The 21,257-nt window shown below is 32.9% G+C and overlaps 1 protein-coding gene across 10 annotated transcripts in view; it reads right to left on the reverse strand.

Annotated features, from left to right (window-relative positions):
* The window catches only part of PTPRK (protein tyrosine phosphatase receptor type K), a 477,924-nt gene that overhangs the window by 349,226 nt on the left and 107,441 nt on the right, over nucleotides 1-21,257 (reverse strand). For 5 of the 10 annotated variants that reach the window (XM_039881086.1, XM_039881101.1, XM_039881093.1 and 2 more), the window contains exons 1-2: nucleotides 9,213-9,252; nucleotides 7,011-7,133 (exon numbers count right to left, since the gene is read on the reverse strand). In XM_039881086.1, the coding sequence (XP_039737020.1) occupies nucleotides 7,011-7,133; nucleotides 9,213-9,237 (148 nt within the window). In that variant the 5' untranslated portion in view covers nucleotides 9,238-9,252. Of the gene's footprint in view, nucleotides 1-7,010; nucleotides 7,134-9,212; nucleotides 9,253-21,257 lie in introns of those variants that run through there. The other 5 variants (XM_039881103.1, XM_039881104.1, XM_039881105.1 and 2 more) reach the window with 1 other exon arrangement.

Genomic DNA, 21,257 nt, shown 5'->3' on the forward strand with positions numbered 1-21,257 from the left:
AGGGGTAAAATGCCTGTACGATATACTATGGTACTCTTGGCAGAAATTAGATTTGAAAACTGACAATCTTCCAATATTTTTAAAGCATCTTTTTATGTAATGATAATTAAATATAAGCATAGCTCTATATTTTTCACAATATTAACTATACAAAATAATTAACATCACATTTTTTTAAAGAATCTCTAGTTTAATCTCTTGCCTTTCATTGCTTTTTTGTATATTTTTACCCACCCTGACATTATTCTTGTATTTGAAAGATAGTAAGCTTTTAAACTGTGAACGTCTAAGAGAGTTGCTGAGCCATTATGAGGCAAGTTTATTTTTGGAGGGAAAAGTATAAGGTACTGTACTTTCCCTCAAATTCCCACAAAGGAAAAGTAATTTGGTTTATTTGGACTTTGTATTGATTTTAAGGTATATGTTAAGGGTGACTGTATAGACTTTGAAATTACTCTGTATCTTATCTTTAATTTGTTTAGAAGTTTGGAAGTTCTCTAGCACTGACATCAATATTAACATTATTCTTTTTTTAATACTAGGCTGTTTTTCCTCCTAAGATATACTGGGCTATATCTAACTTAGATACATTATGTACCTGGAATACCAAGAAAATACTCTTGTCTCAGCATGCCATTTCTGTCCACTGCAATTTAGACATTCTTCATGCTGCATTTATGTCCACAAGGGTAATAGTCCTTACATTAAAAATCAGCCTTCATGAAGTGTCTCACCTTTCACGTGGTCCATTACAGCCTTTCACTCTGTGACCCTGAACTGCTTCCAGCTCCCAACTGCTTTTAATAAGGAACTCAAATGTGGTAAACTATCTTCTTGGTGCTGAGGGCAAAAGCGTCAACAGACACATGATAATATGTTTTGGAAGAACGCATTGAAATAAGCCCATAATTGTAGTCCTAAAATAGCCCATTGCAAAGAAATTCTTAAAATTACTTTCAAACTATAAACTTTAGTCTGAGTCCTTTAGTCCATGAATTTTTCTACTTTGTGTGCTCTAATGAGACAGTGGATAATATATGTTTCTAAAGGTTTGCTTAGACAGACATGTAGCAAGTATTCATCAAATAACTAAAAATAGCAGACAGGTAAATCAAAGAAAGGACAAAGGATCTCCGTAGGGGGCGAGAATATCATGGAGGAAACCATTAGTGCAGCAGCAATTCCAAACAACGGCAAGACTCAGATTCTATTTCATGTGAAGCTTAAGAAAAAGTCATGTGAAGCTTTTAAATTTTAAAAAGAAATAGTATTTTATATGAAATAGTAGAAAATCACTGTGAATTAAATTTAATATATAGCTGACTATATAGTAGATTTAAATGTACATCATCAGTCAAGGATATTTGTCAGCTACACTATAATTTTAAAGCAAGATGGCACTGTGTCAAGAGTAATTTTGATATTAGACAGACTTAGGTTCAAATCCCATTCTTGAGTAGCTTTAAGGAAGTTAATGACTCTACACGTCTCTAAAATGTTACTAATTGTACAGGTTTCACGTGAGGATTAAAAAATATATATCATGTCCCTGGTATAGTAAAATTCAGTAAGCTACCAATGTCATAACTAATAGTAGCAAGTATCTTGATCTCAGAGATGCTCATCTGAAAGTGTTGAGTGTACATCAAACCATCGTTGTCAAACTGTCCCTTGGATCCTTACTTCCTTAATTGTTTTTCACAGAAGCCATCTTGATGGAGCATAAGATGATGGAGGGGAACGGAGTTGGAATAAGGATATAGGAAAAATAGAGTAAGCAGGTTCTAGGACCACTGGCTCTTTTTTGATTCATTTTCCACATTTCATTACTAAGAAGTATTGTTTCAAAAAAGAAAAAGGATTGTTTAAAAAAAAAAAATCTGAAATCACTGAATGATGAGCCTTCCAGCTTTAATCTGATATTTACAGGCTCCATCACCTACTTAAAACCTAACATTTGTATCCAATATCTAGAGATTTTCCAACTATGTTAATGAACTGATGTTAAGCTATTTTCTAACTGTTCCCTATCTTTCTGCCTTGTCTCCCTTCACTTCTCCCGACTACCACCCATTTCTCAGTTCTTAGGACAACTAACTGCACAGATTCACACATACACTATCTTTGGCCATATTAACAAACATCGATAACTAGATGACAAAAAGGAAATAAACCAACATTTTGGCCTGATTTGTTCTGTCCTCTAACAGAAACAAAACTAGCCATAACATTGTAGCTCGATTATCTCTTTACCAAAACTGTATGCGTATAACTTCATTCTACCACTCTCTGCCATGTTTGCGTCTGGTAGATTTGCTGTCAAATAATTCTATTAGTTCACATCTGTTAAGATTTTGGCAGTTATGAACATGTAGAAACATGTTTTTTATTGTCTGTAATAGGGCGATGCAAACATTATACAATGTGATCCACTAATTTTAATGATTAAGTTTCCCAGAGAGATTGACTACAAGTTAGAAATGGTAAGTCACTACAAAAACTCCCTTGAAATTTCTCCTCAGAGGTATTACAATGGGATACACTGCACACATAATATTGTTTAATACATTATGATTAAGTCTTCTCTTTTAAAACTAAGACACCAGTATCAAAAAAAAAAAATTAAAATTGTGTTGCCTATAAAATATTATCATATGAATAAAATTGCAGATACCAATGTTTTATTTGATTTTCACCACATCAAACTATCAGAAAAAAGCCAGGCATAAAATCATGTGACTCATGTAAGCTCTCCATTAAATATACAAACATGTTTAGTCTCTCCAAATAAATATTTGAAGACAAGCTTTATTTTAATATCTAGCTAATATTTCATGTTAAAACTGAGATTTCTAAAAATGACAAAAAATACACAGTTCTAAAAGTAATATTTTAATATAAAGAAACATTTGTTACTAGCATTGTTCATTTCTGATGTTTTTCTTTGTAATGACATTTGCTCTCTACATTTCAGTTTGGGAATTTGACAAAGGGGCAGAATTGAGATCCAGCAGGGCCTTAAACTATTGAATATACCTCACTAAGTTTTTTAACAGAGGAGAAATGGATTTTTACTTTAATCAATCTTCGAATTAACTTAATCACTGAAGGTTTTAATTTTTTTTTACTATATATGTATATATACTAAATACTATGCATACACATACAGTATGTACATTTTACAAAAGGAATTCTGTATAGTGATTTATATTATTATCAGTAAAAGTACCAGATTGAAGGTAGAATACAGTGTAGTCATAACTTTAAGTATTGTCAAAAAGTACTCTAGAGACTCCAAAATTCAATTAGTCATTTTACAAAAACCTGTTAAAAAGAAAAGGAGGTTATAATTACAAGATAAATATACTGAGATGTCAATCATAATCCCTACTCTCATATCTAAGACAGAAAATATAATAGAATGGTCAGATGAATTTCTTTCATAACATCACAAGTATAAAGGAATGTGTGACAAACAAGTTCATGGGCACAAATGTATTTGAGATGAAAAACAATTTCTAGTTTCATGCAACATCTCTCATTCTCTGTGGCTTTGTTTGTTTATATACCAGACTTTTGAAGAGAAGAAGGTTGGAATTAATTTGACAAGCTTATATTGGAGAATGGATCTGCTGGGTCATTAGGTTGCACAGATTTATACTCAGACTAGTAGTATATGACCTTTACTTGCTCCACACTTTCACCAATACTTGAAATTTTGATCTTCAACTTTCTGCAGAGTGTGTAGTAATTTATCATTGTGGTTTTAATTTGCATTTCCTTCATGACTGAGTTGAGTAGGTACTCACATTTTCATGTTTTTTGGCCAATAGGACATACTCATTCTTTTGTATGCTATTTTAAACATACTTGGCAGGCCTTTGAGCCGCCATCATTGTCACCTGACAAGAATGGGCGGGGCAGGGGAGATGACTGCTGAAGAACACTTGAAGCAATTATTGATGGTATTACGTCTTCAAACAAGGACAAATAATTTTCTTTCTCTATTTTTCTCTTCTACCCATCTTCATTCTTCTTTTATTCTAATTTATTTATTGACCCTGTTTTTCTTCTTACCTTCTTTTTTTCCAGTCCAAAAAAGATCATTAAAATGAAGCCAATTAACAACGTCCAAGTACTTTATAGAAAGTTCAACAGTTCTTACTGTAGGACTGCCAAATATTTGAAGATTTTTTTTAATAAAGGAAAAAAAATAAGCATGCCTAACAATTTGAAAATAAATAGATCATTCATTAAATTTTAATAGAATAAATCTAAATATGTTTCCTTTTTCAAACTATGAACAGATAATGTTCAGTGAGCATTTTAAAGGAATATCAGAAGGAAAATGGGGGGTGGGGGGGCAGAATATATTGTAAAAAGAGACCAGTAAAAGAAGAATATACACACGGGTGCTTTCTTTCACCTTCTCTGAAGACTAAATACAAGTTACATTCAGCAAAAATAAAGTAGCCGTGACCTTTTTCCCTCCTCTGCATGATTAATTACTTAATGTCCTACTAATTGGAAGATGTGGCTGAATTTCAAACACTTTCATTTTCTGTGCATATCATCCTGTACTATAACCACCGATTAAGCTGTTCATCAAAGGTGAGCCAACAAGGTCATCTGAGCAGTATCTCTTTAGCTATTCATTACCCATCTTCAATGGTAATTAATAATAGTAACATTTCCATAAATCAACATCTCTCTGATTATTCTCTGATGATAAACAGTCAAAATGTGCATCCCAGACCACCTTTTTCAATTTTATATATATATATATATATATTTAAAAAAAAAAAATTGGCTAAATATTCCACAGAGAAATATTATGGGAGTTTCTTTAATGTACATGTATCAGGAAAATAAGGTTATATAACTTTGAAAGAAAAATAAAAACCTTTGCACAAAACTAAATAACTCTGTTGACAACATAAGGGTCAAACATAAGAAGCGAAGGGTGTCAGCTACCTAGTACCGATTTATTTCTCTGGCAAGAAAATTATGGCTCAGTTCAGCTTCACAAATAACCATTTGCTTATTCAGCCATAGAAAGTGACAACTGAGAATAGAAAACAGATTTACTTCATCCTGATCTCAAAAGAACACATCACCAGGTGAACCAATAAAAAAAGTTTTCAAAGGATATATTTACTATATTCATTTATAAACCATATTTTAGAAATGTAACATTTAGGTTTTGTTTACCTTGTACATTTGTGGTGTGCTGTTGTTTAGTATTGACGTTTTAACTTTTGGGAATTTTTTTGTATCATATTATTCAACAAGTTCAGAGATGATATTGACAAAATTTTGTCTCTTCAATCACCAGAACTGACATTTCATTTCCAGTGGTTAGGTCTAAAATTGTCATATCTAAAATTCAGACTTAGCTTAGGAAGACTTTTCTGAATTTAGAAAATTCTGAAAGACTGAATAAAGCATAATAAATAAATAGTCATAACAAAAATACTAAAAATATATTTAAAACTAAATTAATAATAGACAATCAGTCCATCAATTATGTAGTATATATTACAGTAATTATATATTATATATAGTATACTATATGTATGTTACATTGCTAAATATTATTGTATTGTGGGGGTCCAGAACAAGTCACTCTAAGATATGCCTCTGTGGTGCGTAGATTGTTTTGAGCTAAAGGGAACTTTAGCCACAGACTCAAAAGAAACTTCTGCTTCTTCCTTGACTACCTAAAAGAACTTGCCCCAAATAAGAGATTATCAAATATAACCTCTTTTTATCTATCTATAGGGCAGAATAAACTTCTATTTACTAAGCATTTGTTCTTCTTATCATCCTTCAATGATCCTTTGAAGCTCTAAAGACACCTTACCTCATCCCTTGCTCAGGACGTCTTATATATCTATGTTCCCTTTCTATCCCTGAACCTCTCATACATCTGGGGTCTCTCTCATGTATGCAGGATTCTATTCGTATGTATGTATTAAATTTGGTTATTTTTCTCTTGCTAATTGTTCTCATGTCTATTTGATTATTAGACGAGCCAGAAGAACCTTAAGAGTAAAGTTTGCTCCTCTCTCAGAGTTTATTAAATACACATGATAGAATATAATATATAATTTATAACACATTTGATTATGTTTAAAAATTGGAAGAAAAACGGTTTTCCTCTTTAGTACAATATTCTAAAATTCCTGTTTGCATTTTCAATTTTTACAATTAGTAAGTACTGTTAAACATATGTCCACAGGGCTTAGAATTAGTTTTAAATTAATATGTAGAATTAAAGGTAAAACTATTAGTCTGATAATGTACAAAATAATATATATGCATTGATATCCTATGTTACTTAAGAGAAAACACAACTCAAACTGGTTTAAACAATAAGAAAATGTATAATTTTGAAAAACCAAAACCAAAGGATTTTACAAGGTAAGGATAAAGAATGAACAGGGCTCAGCCCTATCATTTTACAATTTACTCAGAAAAAGACTTTCTCTATTTGACAGTTTGGTATCCAGATTGCCTCTCCTCAGATCCCCTGACTCACTCATGACCAGAAGGACAATGAGATAAGCTGTCTCTCCACCATGGAGAAAAAGTCCTTCCCTTTGTTCTGATTGGGTTGAACCTGTGTAGGTATTAAGTGAGCTGATCTCACATTTTAGATTATTTTGAAAGGATTTTGTTTGTTGCTCATTTTATTTATTTATTATTTCTTGGTTTCATCTCCATTTGGCTTTTTTTTTTATTGAATAGAAAAAAAAAAACACTAATACTTATATTTTTCCAATGTCAGGGATAACAAAGATGTAGTGAGCACTCTTGAAGAATAACAGGATTAAAGAAAGTTATAGAGGAAAAAGTAAATAATATATTAGGGCTCTTAGATATGGTCAAGTAGCTTAACCATAGTAGTTTATCCTAACTGTTAAAATACTGTGTTATACCTACAATAAGAAAGTACTACACATTCCAAACTGATTTCCTCAACATTGGGTAAACGAAATGATTCTCACCTTGAGGCATCTCAGGTGGCAGATAGTGAGGTTCTTGAGCACTAACATGTACCCATTCAAAGTCATCATATAGATCCTGGTGGTAATCACAGGCCCCTGGACCATCATCAAAAGTACAGCCACCTAAAAGAAGAGAAGAACTATCATTACTTTCTAAAATGGAGCACATGCTGGAGAAGGAAATATTATACTGAAACACGCAATGTGGTACTCATAATTTTAAAAATAAATGGTACTCTTGTTTATCATTAGTCTAGTTAAATTTTCACATAAAATAAAATTTCTATTAGTTTCTGTCTGAATAAGAAACCAGAAAGAAGACTGAAGCACAGATTCTTAAATATTAAAAATAATAAAAGAGGTATGTATATCTTTTCAAGAAAGTGAGGCATTCCTGAAATTTATAAACCACACAGAATCTAAATAGTTTTGAACAGCTTAGTGGAGCTAACGAGAGGAAGGAAAAGAATGAAAACGGTCACTCCCCATAACGCAAGTTCAAAAGGTGAAGTTAGTACTTAAGTCTCATCAAATCCCTTGATTTAAAAGAACACTTTGAAATATACTTCTCACAGCAAATGAAAGAAATAAAGCTTTATGGGGTCTAACGTGTTTGAGGTCAGTGATATACTCTTCAACGCTTTATTTAGATTACTTTCATACACAATTATGACTTAATAGGAGGGGGAAAACTGAAGCATAAAACCGATCAGATAAGCCTATAATCATGCTAACCACTTCCACTTTATTTAAGAACCTCTTTTTTAAAAAATGGAGTTAGCCTTTCCCTTTTACATCAGTCATTTTTTTTCTGACTTTATTTTCAGAGGAAATTTTATGGCAGAGGTAGAATAATTACTTTTCTTCTCAGCCTTCATATATACTGGCACACACAACTCAACATATTTTAGTTTATTCAAATCATCAAAATAAGAAAAGGCCTATATGTCTAATCTTGAAAGAAAATGGATTAGAACTAATGACAATCCAGCAGTGAGATTAATGAGAAAAACCAATACCCAGTCTTCTTATTTGTTTAGTTTTCATGGGGAATCTTTGTGAAGAAACTCAGTGAATTCTGTGACCAAATAGCAGGTGATGGGGTGGTAAACTTCAGTCATATAAATTCTTCTCTGTAAACAAGGAAATCACTTTCTTCACCACAGATTGTCAATTTGAATATGAATAAAAGTTATATTCCTCACTAATGACAGAAAAAAACTAGCATCAGAGGCCAAAAACAAAAGATCAGAGATGTCCAGATGACATGATAGTCCTAAAGGATCTTTTTAGTCAAAAATGGACGATGTATGAGGGTATCCTTGATTTACTCATATGACTACATGAATTCTTTAAAATAATCAAACTTCGGCAGTTTAAAGCTTAATACCCTCCTTTAAACAGGCTTAAAATAGCCTTTCTATAAATGCTCTCATAAAAAAAAAAAAAGATGCATTTTTCATTTAAAATTAATCAATGAAAAGAGGTTGCTAGGAAAGTTTTCCTCAAAATATAATTTCCTATCAACCCTAAAATGACGTATTGCTTTGCAACACATGCCTTCAGGGCCCCCATTGCCCTTTATAATAGGGTGAGTGCCCTATTTAAACTGTGGAACCTACAGTAGCTCATTTGGAAGACAAATGGCTTTAATTGCTGTCCTTCATAGCCACTGTTAATTTTAGATTTCAGGATTCTGATTAGCAATAACAACTGTAGTAGTCTACAAAATAAGTGGGTCAACCCCTACTATTTGTTGCTCATTGCAACCATATCAGTCAAAAGTCTTGGAAATAGTTCCTGGTCCATTTGACTTGAATGTTAAAAATATTTTCAAAAAATATTAAATTTTACGGTTTAAAATAAGTTCTAATCTGAGAGATACTATATATCTATTTACTACAGATAGAGAATAGCAATAAACTTTAGTAAAGATTTTTTTAAATCATTTTGTAAAATATTTTGTATTTCAAGGTTAAAGACTAAAACAGTATACTGAACTAGATGACAGGAAACAAACAAACAAAAAGTACTGTTCCTGTCCTAATGTCATAGACAAATATGGGAGAGATAAATGTGTGTATATGTATATGTATATATATGCATACATATTCACATTAATTACAGTGTGTTATAAGGAATAATAACAGTATGACCAAAGTCATGAAGAACACAAATGACAAATGAATTGGCTACACATACCCAGGATGGTTAAGGAAGGCTTCATGGAGTTGGGTCTATAAAGATGAGTAAGGACAGAATGAAAAAAAACTGAAATTAGAGAAAAAACAAGAGCAAAGGCATAGAAGTTTAAAGACATTATATGTTGGGGAAACTCAAATATTCTCAAAACTTCTGTAATATGGGCATGAAAAGTACATTGGCAACAAGGCAGAAACAAAACTAAACGAAAGATTTTAGACATAAAATGTTTAAATTTTATTCTACAGCTGTAGTGTAGCCATTAAAGGATTTCATCAAGAGTATGATAAAATTCAAACCATATTTAAAATTAAGAACAGTAATAATAATAATAATTCTAGTAGCCACATAGAGTTTAAAGAGGAATTGAGGGGAAATTGAAGTAGATAATTTGTTTCAACCTTACATCATATAGCACATAATGTATCTTGAGCTAATTCCATATATACAATCCCCATTCACTATTTATGGTTTACTCGAAAGCCTTACATACAGAGTCTTCTATAATACATAATATTCTATACAAATGTTTCTGAGATCAAGAAATCTTTATATGTAATATTATAATCTATTTAAAAGAGAAATATCTCAGCAACATTCTAATTTATAAACAAAAAACATAACTCACGAATTTAAAGTTTCGCTGAGTTAGATGGCAAAACAAAAGGAGACGATACTGAAATGATGTTCAAGAAATTTAGTCAGGGAGAAGGGATGAAAAATGAGCAAAGAAACCACCTTACATTTTCAGTTGTTGTACTTGACAGTGGTGATAAGACTATAGCGAGTAGCTGCAAATCATGTCAGAAAAATGGTGACAAGTTCCTGGACTCTTAGAGAAAAATTACTTGTGAAGAACCATTCCACAGATTGCTAACTCCTCTATGCCAGCCAATCAGCTGAGAGACAGATCTATTAGTGCGATAGTCTGCTTCTACTAGGGATGCTTTGCAAGTTGTTTACCTGAAAATAAAACCGAAGCTAATATGGACTTGCCAGAATTTCCTTCTATTCCTAAGCTGCTCACTGAAAGAATTGATATTAAGAAATATTAGGTACCCTAAAAAAAACAGTATCCCTAACGCCAAAACTATGTTACTTAAACATCTAGCAATTAGAGAGATTCTTGGGTGCTTATTTAAACAGATGGTAGTAGCAATATGAGGGAGTATGAAAAATAGAGACTCTTTCTGTGGAATTAGGAAGGAATGAATACTAAACTCAAATCCTTTCCAAAGGCAAACTTTTCAAAAAAAATGCAGGGTTGAGTTCATTTAGGACCAAGTTAAACTGGAGAAAAATAAAGTCAGGAGAGCTCCATGCAGCTCTGAACATTCTGTGAAGGACATTTTTCTAACAGATATTACACAAGGACCTTGCACTCCTGGACTCCTATGCTATCTTAATTTTCTGACTGAGTATAATAGCAAGAAACATACAGAGTTATCTTTCATGACTCTTTACTGTTTGTAAAGAGCAAACTTCATTTAGCTAAAGATACAATTTTTCTTTTTATTTTTTTAAATTGTTTGAAATATGAAGAATTTTAAAAAGTAAGAACAAATTCCTGGACAAAATATGTTGGCAAATACAATATCCTTAGCACAGTTGTTTTATGACTCTCAAAAATGGACAAATTAATCTTTTCCAACTGTGAATTATGCTGTGATATACAAATTTGTTCATGTAAGTGATCATCAACTTTGAAGTGAACTTCCTTACATTAAGGATACAAAGAAAAGTTGATACATGTCACATGAGAACACATGAAATACTGAAATTAACTTTGAATGGGTCATCTTTATCTTTGCTAATCAGAAACCGTAATATAAATTTACTAGTTTAATACTCAAAATTCATTACAAAGAAGCCAATACATTTAACAAAAAAATTCAAAAGAACTTATTTCTGTTCAAAAGAACAAAAAAGGAACTTATTACTGAATACTTTAAATGTAATTCAATATATAATCTAAATTAATAAAGTTTATTCCCAGAAAACCAGTCTTTTAGAAAAAGTATAAAAATTGATGCTTTTAAATAAAGTTTATATTGTCTGAAATCTACCAAAATATCCTAAGAGACACACACACACACACACACACACACACACACTTCACACACACTTGTTTTTCCTTTTAATTCTATACTTCTTGAAATATTGGAGGTACAAAATAAGAATTAACATATTGCTTTTGAGGGCATAAGTATGAGTCTCTGGTCATAATATATCACTGTGGTTCAATATCAAATAGGATCTACGGAAGAAAAATAAAATGTATGATAAGAGTTCCTTAAAAGATAATCCTTTCGGATCCAGTTAAAATCCCTTGTCCTGATTGTAGTTAATTAGTATGTGAAAATATTATTTGAGCCTAGTTACTTCATAAGTGAAAGAAATTTCAAACACATTTGTGAAAATCTGATCCTATCATTTATTGATAGACATAAATGACTCTTAATGATGAGCGAAGAACTCCTTTCAAACACACCCATAAATTATCTAACTGTTCATCCCTAGAGTTTCATTTCCAGCTAAGTATATATGTTTAATACATATAATCCAAGACTATTTAGCTTGTAAAGTTTCTATTGAAATTGTCTATGATTCAAAGTAAATACTATACTCTAAATGACTGAATATTCTTCCTTTAATAAGACTGAATTAACCAGAATGGAATAAAGCCAATTCAGTCTTCTCCATCTTTGCAGATAAGCAAAATTAAATCTCCGAAACTTCAATTAATATGACTTAAGGAATTTTAAGTAACTGGCACACACCACCAGTTAGATGGTGGAAGAGAGACTGTTTCTAGACATATCATGGAGTAATGGCACAGTTTATACATAGCTTTGCTATTTCACTGCTTTGAGATTCACTTTCCTCCTCAGTAAAATCAAGATAATATTAGCTACAGTGCAGTGGTATAAGGATTAGTGATAATACCTGTAAAGACCCTAACACTCAATAAGTTTGTTTTTAAACCACTCTTATTTTTTTTCACATTCCATTTTTTATAGTTTATTCTGTATATAGGCTATACAGAGGCATCCTAAGCACATATTTAACAGCTAAAAAGCCTAAATAAGAAAGAAACATGGTTTCTGTAAAATTTACCAGAAAGATTGAATAGTATTTCCATAAAGGTATTATTACCAAATTACTATAACCAGTTTTTCCTGAATACTCATCAGATATGCTTTCAGTTAGGAAACACTTTCCTTTAGATCAGAGGTCAGCAAACTTTATGTGCAGAAATCCAGTTAATAATAAATATTTTAGGTTTTGTAGGCTATACCATTTCTGTTGCAACTACATAACTGTGTCATTGTAGAAAGAAAGCAGCCACAGAGAATACCTAACAAATGGGTATGGCTGTATTTAATAAAACTTTTATTTACAAAAACAGGTGGCAGGCTGGTTTGGGCCAGTTGGCCATACATCACCAACCCCTGACTTAGATCACTCTGATCTTAACTATTCTAAAAATTATAGGTAATACAAAATCTAGTAAAAACCTTATAAATAAAGGCCTTTGATTTCTGCATCACCTCCATATTACTCTGTTTTCTTTCCTAGATATCAACATGAGTAGCAATAGGCCACAGAAAAGAAATTGAATAGAAATGGACTCTGACTGACAGTACCACATCAGAAAACAAATCAGATTGTTGGGCTAGGAAGAGATAAAAGTCAGGAAGTGAGACTAGGAAAGAGCTAAAGACACTTTTAAGGTCTTCTAGTCTAGGCTTCAAACTTTTAAGACCACAAAGGGTAATATAATTAGCATTGTGACCCAGCATGCAAATATTTATATACACAGTGCGTGTGAACACACAAATACATTTATTCACTTGTGTTAGAGGAGGTCATCTAGGGTACGTGACCACTGGTTAACCCATGACCTGGACCCAGGTGATCAGACCCCCTCCCATGTCCTTGGAATGTACGTTCCACCCACTGACACAGCCTTGAAAGAGAAATGTGTTGATGAGACCATCTGGATGGTATCTGTGACTGAACCCTTTAAAGCCTCTATGTAAACTTTTAAGATTCCGTCAGGTGGGTGCAGAGATCTACTTGTCTTGTGGCCACCCCTGAAAAGCCTGAAAAATAAGTTCCCTTGCTTATTAAGCCTGACACCTACCAATCTGGAGCAGTCTGCCTCTTTCTTAGGCCTCTCCTTGTCCTCCAAGTATAGAGGCCAGTTTCGAATTTCACCCAGGGAACTCTCAAAACTGTGAACCAACAACTCAATCATCTATTATCTTCTACTATAGGTCATTAAGACAGTGCTCTTTCTATAATTGAAATAAAATGAAGAGTAGTTATATGAATAAGGGAAATAGATATTAAAAAAAAAAAAGTCCCACAATCCTCTGTCTCAAATACATATAAGTATATGTCCATCGTGGGAGGGAACCCAGAAGACAGATGTGAGCAATCCAAGTCTCTGGACCTAATTTTCAGGCCTTGGGAACAAGTTGAAATTCAAAAATAAGGCTGTGAGACCTGGTCATCCCTGACAATATGCATGTGACTTCATTCATCCTCATTATGGAGCTAATAAATGATTACATGCCATAAAGCCATAGAAATGATTTTACAAATTAAGAAGTTTATTAAAATATAAAAAGAACTATGAAAAGTACCACAGAGTAGAAAGAGTAAAAATTGCCCAGGGTCACAGAGCAAGAAAATATCAGAGTCCAGGATCTGAATCCAGGCACAATGCATTCTTTACTCTTAACCACTACACTAAATGGCTCCTCAAAATCAAGTGGGATTAGACATTTTCAGAATCATCCAGTACGGCTCCCTCCAATGGGCATTACCTCAAGCTATTACTGAACTCAGAGAGCATTACTCATCCTATCCATGTAATGGTGTGGTGGTGCTGCATCCCTTGAGGATAAAATGTAGTAAATTTTGAACCACATCACATGGCAAAGTCTCTCAGGCTTGATGCCACAGATAGAAGAGGGTCTTTAATAAACAGCTATAAAAAGCCTAGCTGATGAACTAGTAACTTCAGCAAGGAATTTCATTAAAATAGAGTGACTTAAGGCTGAGAATTTATATGATCTTAACACTGTCCTATCACTCTTGCTTGACTACCTTCACTTTTCACCTCACCTCCCACAGAACATGTATAAACACGTGGCTTTTCTATCTTTAAAAACATTACCATAAATTAAGAGCTATTTTGTTCCAGCAATTTTTGCATAGCACTCACATTAATCCTGGGGTAAAAAACCAGATGTTTCTCCAAAGATCATTAATGTATTTACCCGTTTCTTTTCCTATATTTTATCCTTTTATTTATTCCAGTAAAATCTTTTTTGCTTAGCATTAGCTATACAATCTAGAGAAAGCCACTGAACAAAGTAATAGAAAGTAAATGTACTGAAAAATAAATTCTCAACTGAAGCCATATTTACATTTTGGTAAAATTGGAAACTATCCAAGCTCACATTTAAACATTTCTTTGTTTTGTTTTGTTTCTCATGGAGGGATTCTTAGTGGGCTCTGCTTCACCCATATCAGACACATTTTGGCTTATTTTAGCAGTTGGTTCCTAACTCAACTCAAGCATGATGGGTGATAGATCATTTTTCATTTATGAAGGAAGTCTGTAAAATGCTGAAGCCATGTAAAATGGAATTCCATAATCCAGCCTCCTAGAGGAAGGGCAAAGATGGGCTTTCAGGCTTTGAATTTAAAATTTTATAGCAGATTGGCAAAGGAATCTTAAATATACTTGGCTACATTTTAGGTCAACAATGCAATAATTTTTTGTAAAACTTTAAAATGCACTTCAAGGAAATGATAATCAACCAATTTAAGTAGATAAAATGCATCTCAACAGTAAAAAAAAAAAGTAACCTTCTATCTTTTTCAATAACATGAAGTCCCTTTTCTACCTAAATGCTGGACTTGGTGTAATGTAGAAGGTATACACACCAATGTATGGGTTTTTCATGGTTCTTAAAACATATTCCTAAGAGTAAAAAATCATTATTCTGTCATTTTTTATTTAGAAAAAGATATCACAATTTCAGTTAGTGTATAACTACTGGTATTAGACATATTAACCAGTTCTCATTTAAACAGTCTGTTTGGCCTTCTACCAGGTCCACAGCAAACAAGCCACTCACACAAACACAAGAAAATCGTTAATGTTGATATTGAGTGATGTCAGAAACCTCGTTACCAAAGATCTTTGACCTTTTTCTCATAAAGGAACCATTCTGGGCTTTAACCAGAGTTTTAGTGAAACTTTTACTAGTGTCAACTTCTAATGAAGTCAGTGGTAAAGCCATACTCAGGATAACATTCTCCTCTCAAAATTTCTTTCTCAAAAGAGTGCATATGGTTACCATTTAGTGGAATCACCACATAAAACAAATATGTCTCAAGCAGCAAAATACAATGCTATACACTGACATTTAAGTGACAAATATGTCAGTGGCCATTCTAAATGTAATGGAGAGAGTTTCAATTGGGAGAACTGGTGAATAAGGGTCTGCCTATATCTTCACCAAGATTCAGGTCTGCCTATATCTTCATTTTGTCATTTTTGTACCAATAAAAAAAAACAATTTGGCTTCACTTTCCCATCTATACTTCTATCTACCACATGAGAATGCTACGCCAATTAGTTTGAAAAATCTCTCCACCATATCCTATGACACTGAAGCTAAGTGCTATGCATATTTAAATCACATTAAGTTAAGATTTTAGTTAGGAAAACATTTAAGTGAGATGTTTAATATTGTTCTACATTAATTTTTAAAGTAATATGATCAATAATTTGGAGGATTAGAAAAAATGAGCTTTCAATAATATCTCATCATTCCTAGGCCTTTGCACAAAGAAAAAGCTATATGATAATAAATTCAGTTACATTAGAAATTCATGCTACCACTGGCTCTACTCCTTAGTAGAACTCCTAAGTGTAAACTACCACAATTCAACTATTCCTACATGATAAAAATATTTAAAACATGTTGACTCTGCCTTTATTAGAATTTCTTAGGAAATTCAAAAATATGAAAAATGTTTCAGGGCAATAAAGGGGTCTGGATTTGGAAAAATAATTTAATAGAGGTAAGAAGTTAATTTTATTTTGCTGCCAACTCCATCGAGATCAAGGGCTCATATTTCCTAAGAATAGTAGGTATAAAAATATCTAAAGATTTGAAATACCCTCATCTCATCAAATTTAGATGATTGTTGAAACATTATATCCCTTTTATTTAACATTTTTACTTTAATATTTTTGTCAGTTCTTACTCTAAAACATACTAACCAACTTTAAATCTATCAAACTGTATAGTTTACTGATAAAAGGCAAACACATTTCTTCAAAACAAAACATAAAAACCTGGGAATTTTTAATTTCAAATATGAGGGGGCAAGAAGCTGGCAAATAAGATTTGAATAATAGATTAAAAGCAGTAGCAGCATGAAGATAGCATTTGAAGTCTGGTATCTGCTGTGCAGCAGTGCAGTTTTCCTCCCTTACCGCTCACCTCAAGTCATAGCTTATATTTTGGAATTTTCGAATCTCTAAAAATAGACAAAATAAAAGACATTATTACAACGTTGACCTGACAAGGCCATCCTAGCATATAATTAGTAAAATCAAATTGTACCTAATTAAAGTACCAATAAACTTAAGAAAAGTGTATCATCCTCACTATTCAAATAAAGGAAAATTGCCACAAAAGTAAGGAGTTTTGTCTCTATCATTTGCAAAACTTCATAGAATTATATCTAGTGTTGACAGTAAATGGGGTAAAATAGGAGGGCAATTACAGCAAAACTGCTTACAGATATAATCACAGATTTTACACTAATGAACATTGGTAAGGCATTATAATAGTTAATTCACATGGGGAACCTAAATGTTCAACATTATCAACTGGTGAAGATGAAGACAAAGCACATTTTAAGAAGCAATATAGAATCTAGCAATTTTTTTGTCAAAAACTGAAACAACGAAAAATCCAAAGGTATTATAGAGGTGAAGCAATATTGAACCAAATGCACAAATGGAAAGAGGGAAATGTCATAGGAGATCAATGACATCAAAGTATCCCTCCCTAGCCACCAATTCTTTCAACTGTCTATTTCAGTAGATTGAGAAAACAAAGGGAAACTAATAATGAGAAGTAACATTTTATAATAAACCATTCAAGATAAGATTAATTATACCAATAGCATTGTAAGTCAGCCAAAAATAAAATTATCTAAAAGAATGACTAAGTATAACTTCCTAGTATTCTCCTACCATCTAACAACGTAGCTTAGCTCCTTTTCACTTATCACTTCAGTAACGTCAGGCCTTATCTGAAGGTACAACCAGAATGCAAAATAGATTGAGACATAATAGAGAGCTAAAACATCTAAAGCATTTCTGAGGGTACTTCATCTGCAAAGTATGGGTTTATAACTGTGTCGGATATGTATAAATATACACATTTCATATGAAATGCTTGGACCATGATTGTGACTATGCAGCTACTACTCGAAACGTTATTTAACGCAACATTTTTCTAATTATACGATATTAGTAAAATAAAATCTATTCTTAGAAATAGCATTTTCAATTAGTGGAATACAACTTAATCAACCAGTGAAATCACATGTTAAACTTATTAGGGAAAACAGGAAAACATCTCCCAACTCAAGTCCCTAGCCCTTTCTCTTGTCTCTCAATTTTGTATTTAACTTTAGTTTGCAGTTTGGATGTTAACAGAGTTTACTTACACTGAGATGTTGGGTAGAGAAAATAAAGCTGGAGGAACTAAGACATGAAAATCAGGGGACAGAGCAAGCACTTGGCTGATATTCCAAGTAGTTATACTGACTAAGATTCTTTCAGAAAATACAGTGAGGATGGTAACAGGAAGGAAGGCCATTGGGTTAGAGAAAATAGGCAATAGGGACAGAGAGAAATGAAAGCCTCCCTGAGGAAGGAACAGAAGAGACTTGGGGAGGGTGGAGAGGGAGCCGTGCTAAGATCAAGACTAAGAGCTTTAAGGGTCCAAGAGGGTGGAAGGTGGGGGGCAGACACCACTGAGTTGAGAACTAGATGGACGAGACTGTGGAGTCTGTGACCTACTCAATCTAAGTGGCAAAACCATAATTCAGATATAATTGGCAAACCACTCATGATACTATGAATTGTATAAAGTTGTATCTCTTTAAGAACTGCCTGTACTTACACAGAAGGCTTTTAGAAAAGTAAGAGGCACCTTGATTCCTGTTCAACAGGTTTTAAACTCCAAATTTAAAGGAGATGTGTGAGGTTAGGAACTTTATCCCCCCACTGCAATCAAGTCTACAGACGAATTGCCACAAGATGAGAATCATCCACTTACGTGATTCTGCAGTCTACCCCCAACCCTCCAATTAGTAATTCCTGAAAGGCTATGTTTCATATAAAGATCTGTTTTTCATGTATTCAAGCATCTTGAATACAAAAAGTCTTACTTTTGCTGTGGAAATATTGCCAATAACATGGTTGTTTTCAGGAAAAATTATTTCTACCTAAACATTAAAAGTCACTAAAAGTTAGTGACTGGTCATGTGGCTTTGTACCAGGCTGCAGCAATCTAAAAGATGGAGTCCTGAACTGGGATAGCTATGATTTCTTTAAAGATCACAAATGCTCAGCGAGTGAAAGGCCACTGGCTCAGTGGCGTTAATTACACCTCCAAAGGTGAAGTGAGAATTGTGAGTCAAAGAATAAAATTTTATAGTACTATAAAACATTAGTCTAGAAATCACAGGGGAAGAAAACTGGAGAGTAAGTAACAAGGCAGGAGAGTTAACTTGGCCAACACTAACTTGGCTGAGTCTTCAGTGGTAAAACTTTCTTCTAAGCCTCAAATTTATAATCACAGTAACAACCAAAGCCTCAAAAAAAAAACAAAAAAACAAAAAAACACAAAAAAACAAAACAAAAAAAACAAAACAAAACAAACAAACAAAAAAACACTCTCCTCTTCTTAAATGTTTAAGATACAAAGTAAATCTTCTCAAGGATCAGCATGTCAGGCATACAATACTCTTTTCAAATCTCAGTTTAACATGGAGAAAAGTTACATCTAAACCAGTCAACAGTACTGTATACAAGATATACTAGAACATATGTAAACTTGTATTTTCATGCAGAGAAAGGAAGAGGAGATTTTTTGTTTCTACTCCTAAATTGAGAGCAGTTTTATTTTCAATCCTATGATGAAATCTACTCTCTACATATTGGCAGCTTCAAGCAGATATATGTTACAGCAAAATACAATATGTGCCTCTGGTATGCAGTTATGCAATTACAATCTTTAGATTCATTAGAATTCACAAACAAAACTCAGAAAGGCTTTATGGATCTCAAAGGGGATTAATGAAAATACTTGATCAGAATTCAAACAAAATGTAAAGCCAAGTTATTTTAACACACAAAAAATATTGAAAACAGTTCATAACACATAGTATATATCTAAATAGATATCAGGGTTTTTTTTTTTTAATTAAAAATCACATATATTCCCAACAAACAGAGATAATCAGTGCTAACATTTTGCTGTGTACTTTTTGTAGGCTTTCCAACATATTTCCTTACTGCTTATTGCTGAAGTTTAGGAAAGACACCTACTTTTTGAAAATTTAGTACCCAGACATTTTGCTAGTGCTCTAAATCTAAAAATGTTTGTTACAGTTCATGCTCCTGGAACTTATAAGTATAAATTCATAATATCTAAATAATGCCATTTGTTCCCCTTTGTGTGTATGTATAATTGTTTAAATTGACAGGAATTTCTGAAACATTATAATGATTATATCGAATACCTGTTAATTTATTAATGCTCTTCCTATTAGCTGGACCGTTACTTATTTTTGGTAGATCAATAACTATCCACTCATTTTTAATGCTACCTTCACAAAGGAATATTCTTTAGGCACAAGGCAATAGTGACAGAAATTATAATAGTGTCAGAAGTAGTAACGGAAATAGATGTCACTATAATAGCAACAAAAACTGCAGCAGCAAGAACAGCAGCAACAGCAATAACAGCAGCTAATAATGATAGTGTCTACTATGTACCAGGTACTGTTATAAGTACTTTATGTGAAGTAATTCATTTAATTCTCACAATACCTAAACAGATGAGTATTATGACTATGTCCACTTTATAGATGAAGAAACTAAAGCTGTTTATTTTAGCTTAAGTAATTTGTTTAAGGTCACATCGCTAGTAAAGGCACCAAACCAGGATCTTAATTCAAGCAAAGCCAGCATTTCTAAACTTGCTTTAAATGGATGAAAATAAGCACTTCGAAGGGAAGAAGACCATCGGCCTTGAGAAAGTCAACAGGAAAGCTAGGTATCATTAAGTCAAAAATGCAGTCTAAACAAGAAGCCACAAAGCGTAGGCCAGATACCACAGGCTTTATGTAGGAAAGCTCTCTAGAGAAAGAAGATATGTTGTTGCACAAACTATGGTCAGTTACAAGAGTTCCCTTAGGAAAAGCAGGTTTTGTGCTCCAAACACTCCCATGTAGTCATGTAGTCAATGGCTTCCTCAGTTCAAGAACGTCATTCACTTCTCAAGTCAGAGAATTTTAAGTAAGTTATTGGCACTAGTTTTTCACTTCTTTCTCCCTCTTCTCTTGGAGAGAGGGAAGGGAACGCAGTCTCATTTTAGCAGCTGTGACTCAGCTGTCTACATGCCTATACCAGGAATTTGGACATCCCTTCAGAGATGCCATTTACAATTAAGGGATTGTTGGAAAAGCAAAGATATGTTCCTCTTTCAGTTAGCATCTCTTTTTATGTAATAAATATTTTTAACCCCGTTTATTTCAGTATCTACAACCCATACATTTCTTCAGTAGTAGAATGCATTTAATTTACTTGAACCAGCTATTTGAGTATGATGACTGTATTTAGACCTGCCTACAGATCATGAAAGAAGGACACGGCAGTAACATTCTAACAGGAATATAGACAGAGTTCAAAGCAATCCCATAGAGAAA

Source organism: Pteropus medius, unplaced genomic scaffold (genome assembly GCF_902729225.1).
Source record: "Pteropus medius unplaced genomic scaffold, Ma_sr-lr_union100, whole genome shotgun sequence".
NCBI classification, from domain to species: domain Eukaryota; kingdom Metazoa; phylum Chordata; class Mammalia; order Chiroptera; family Pteropodidae; genus Pteropus; species Pteropus medius.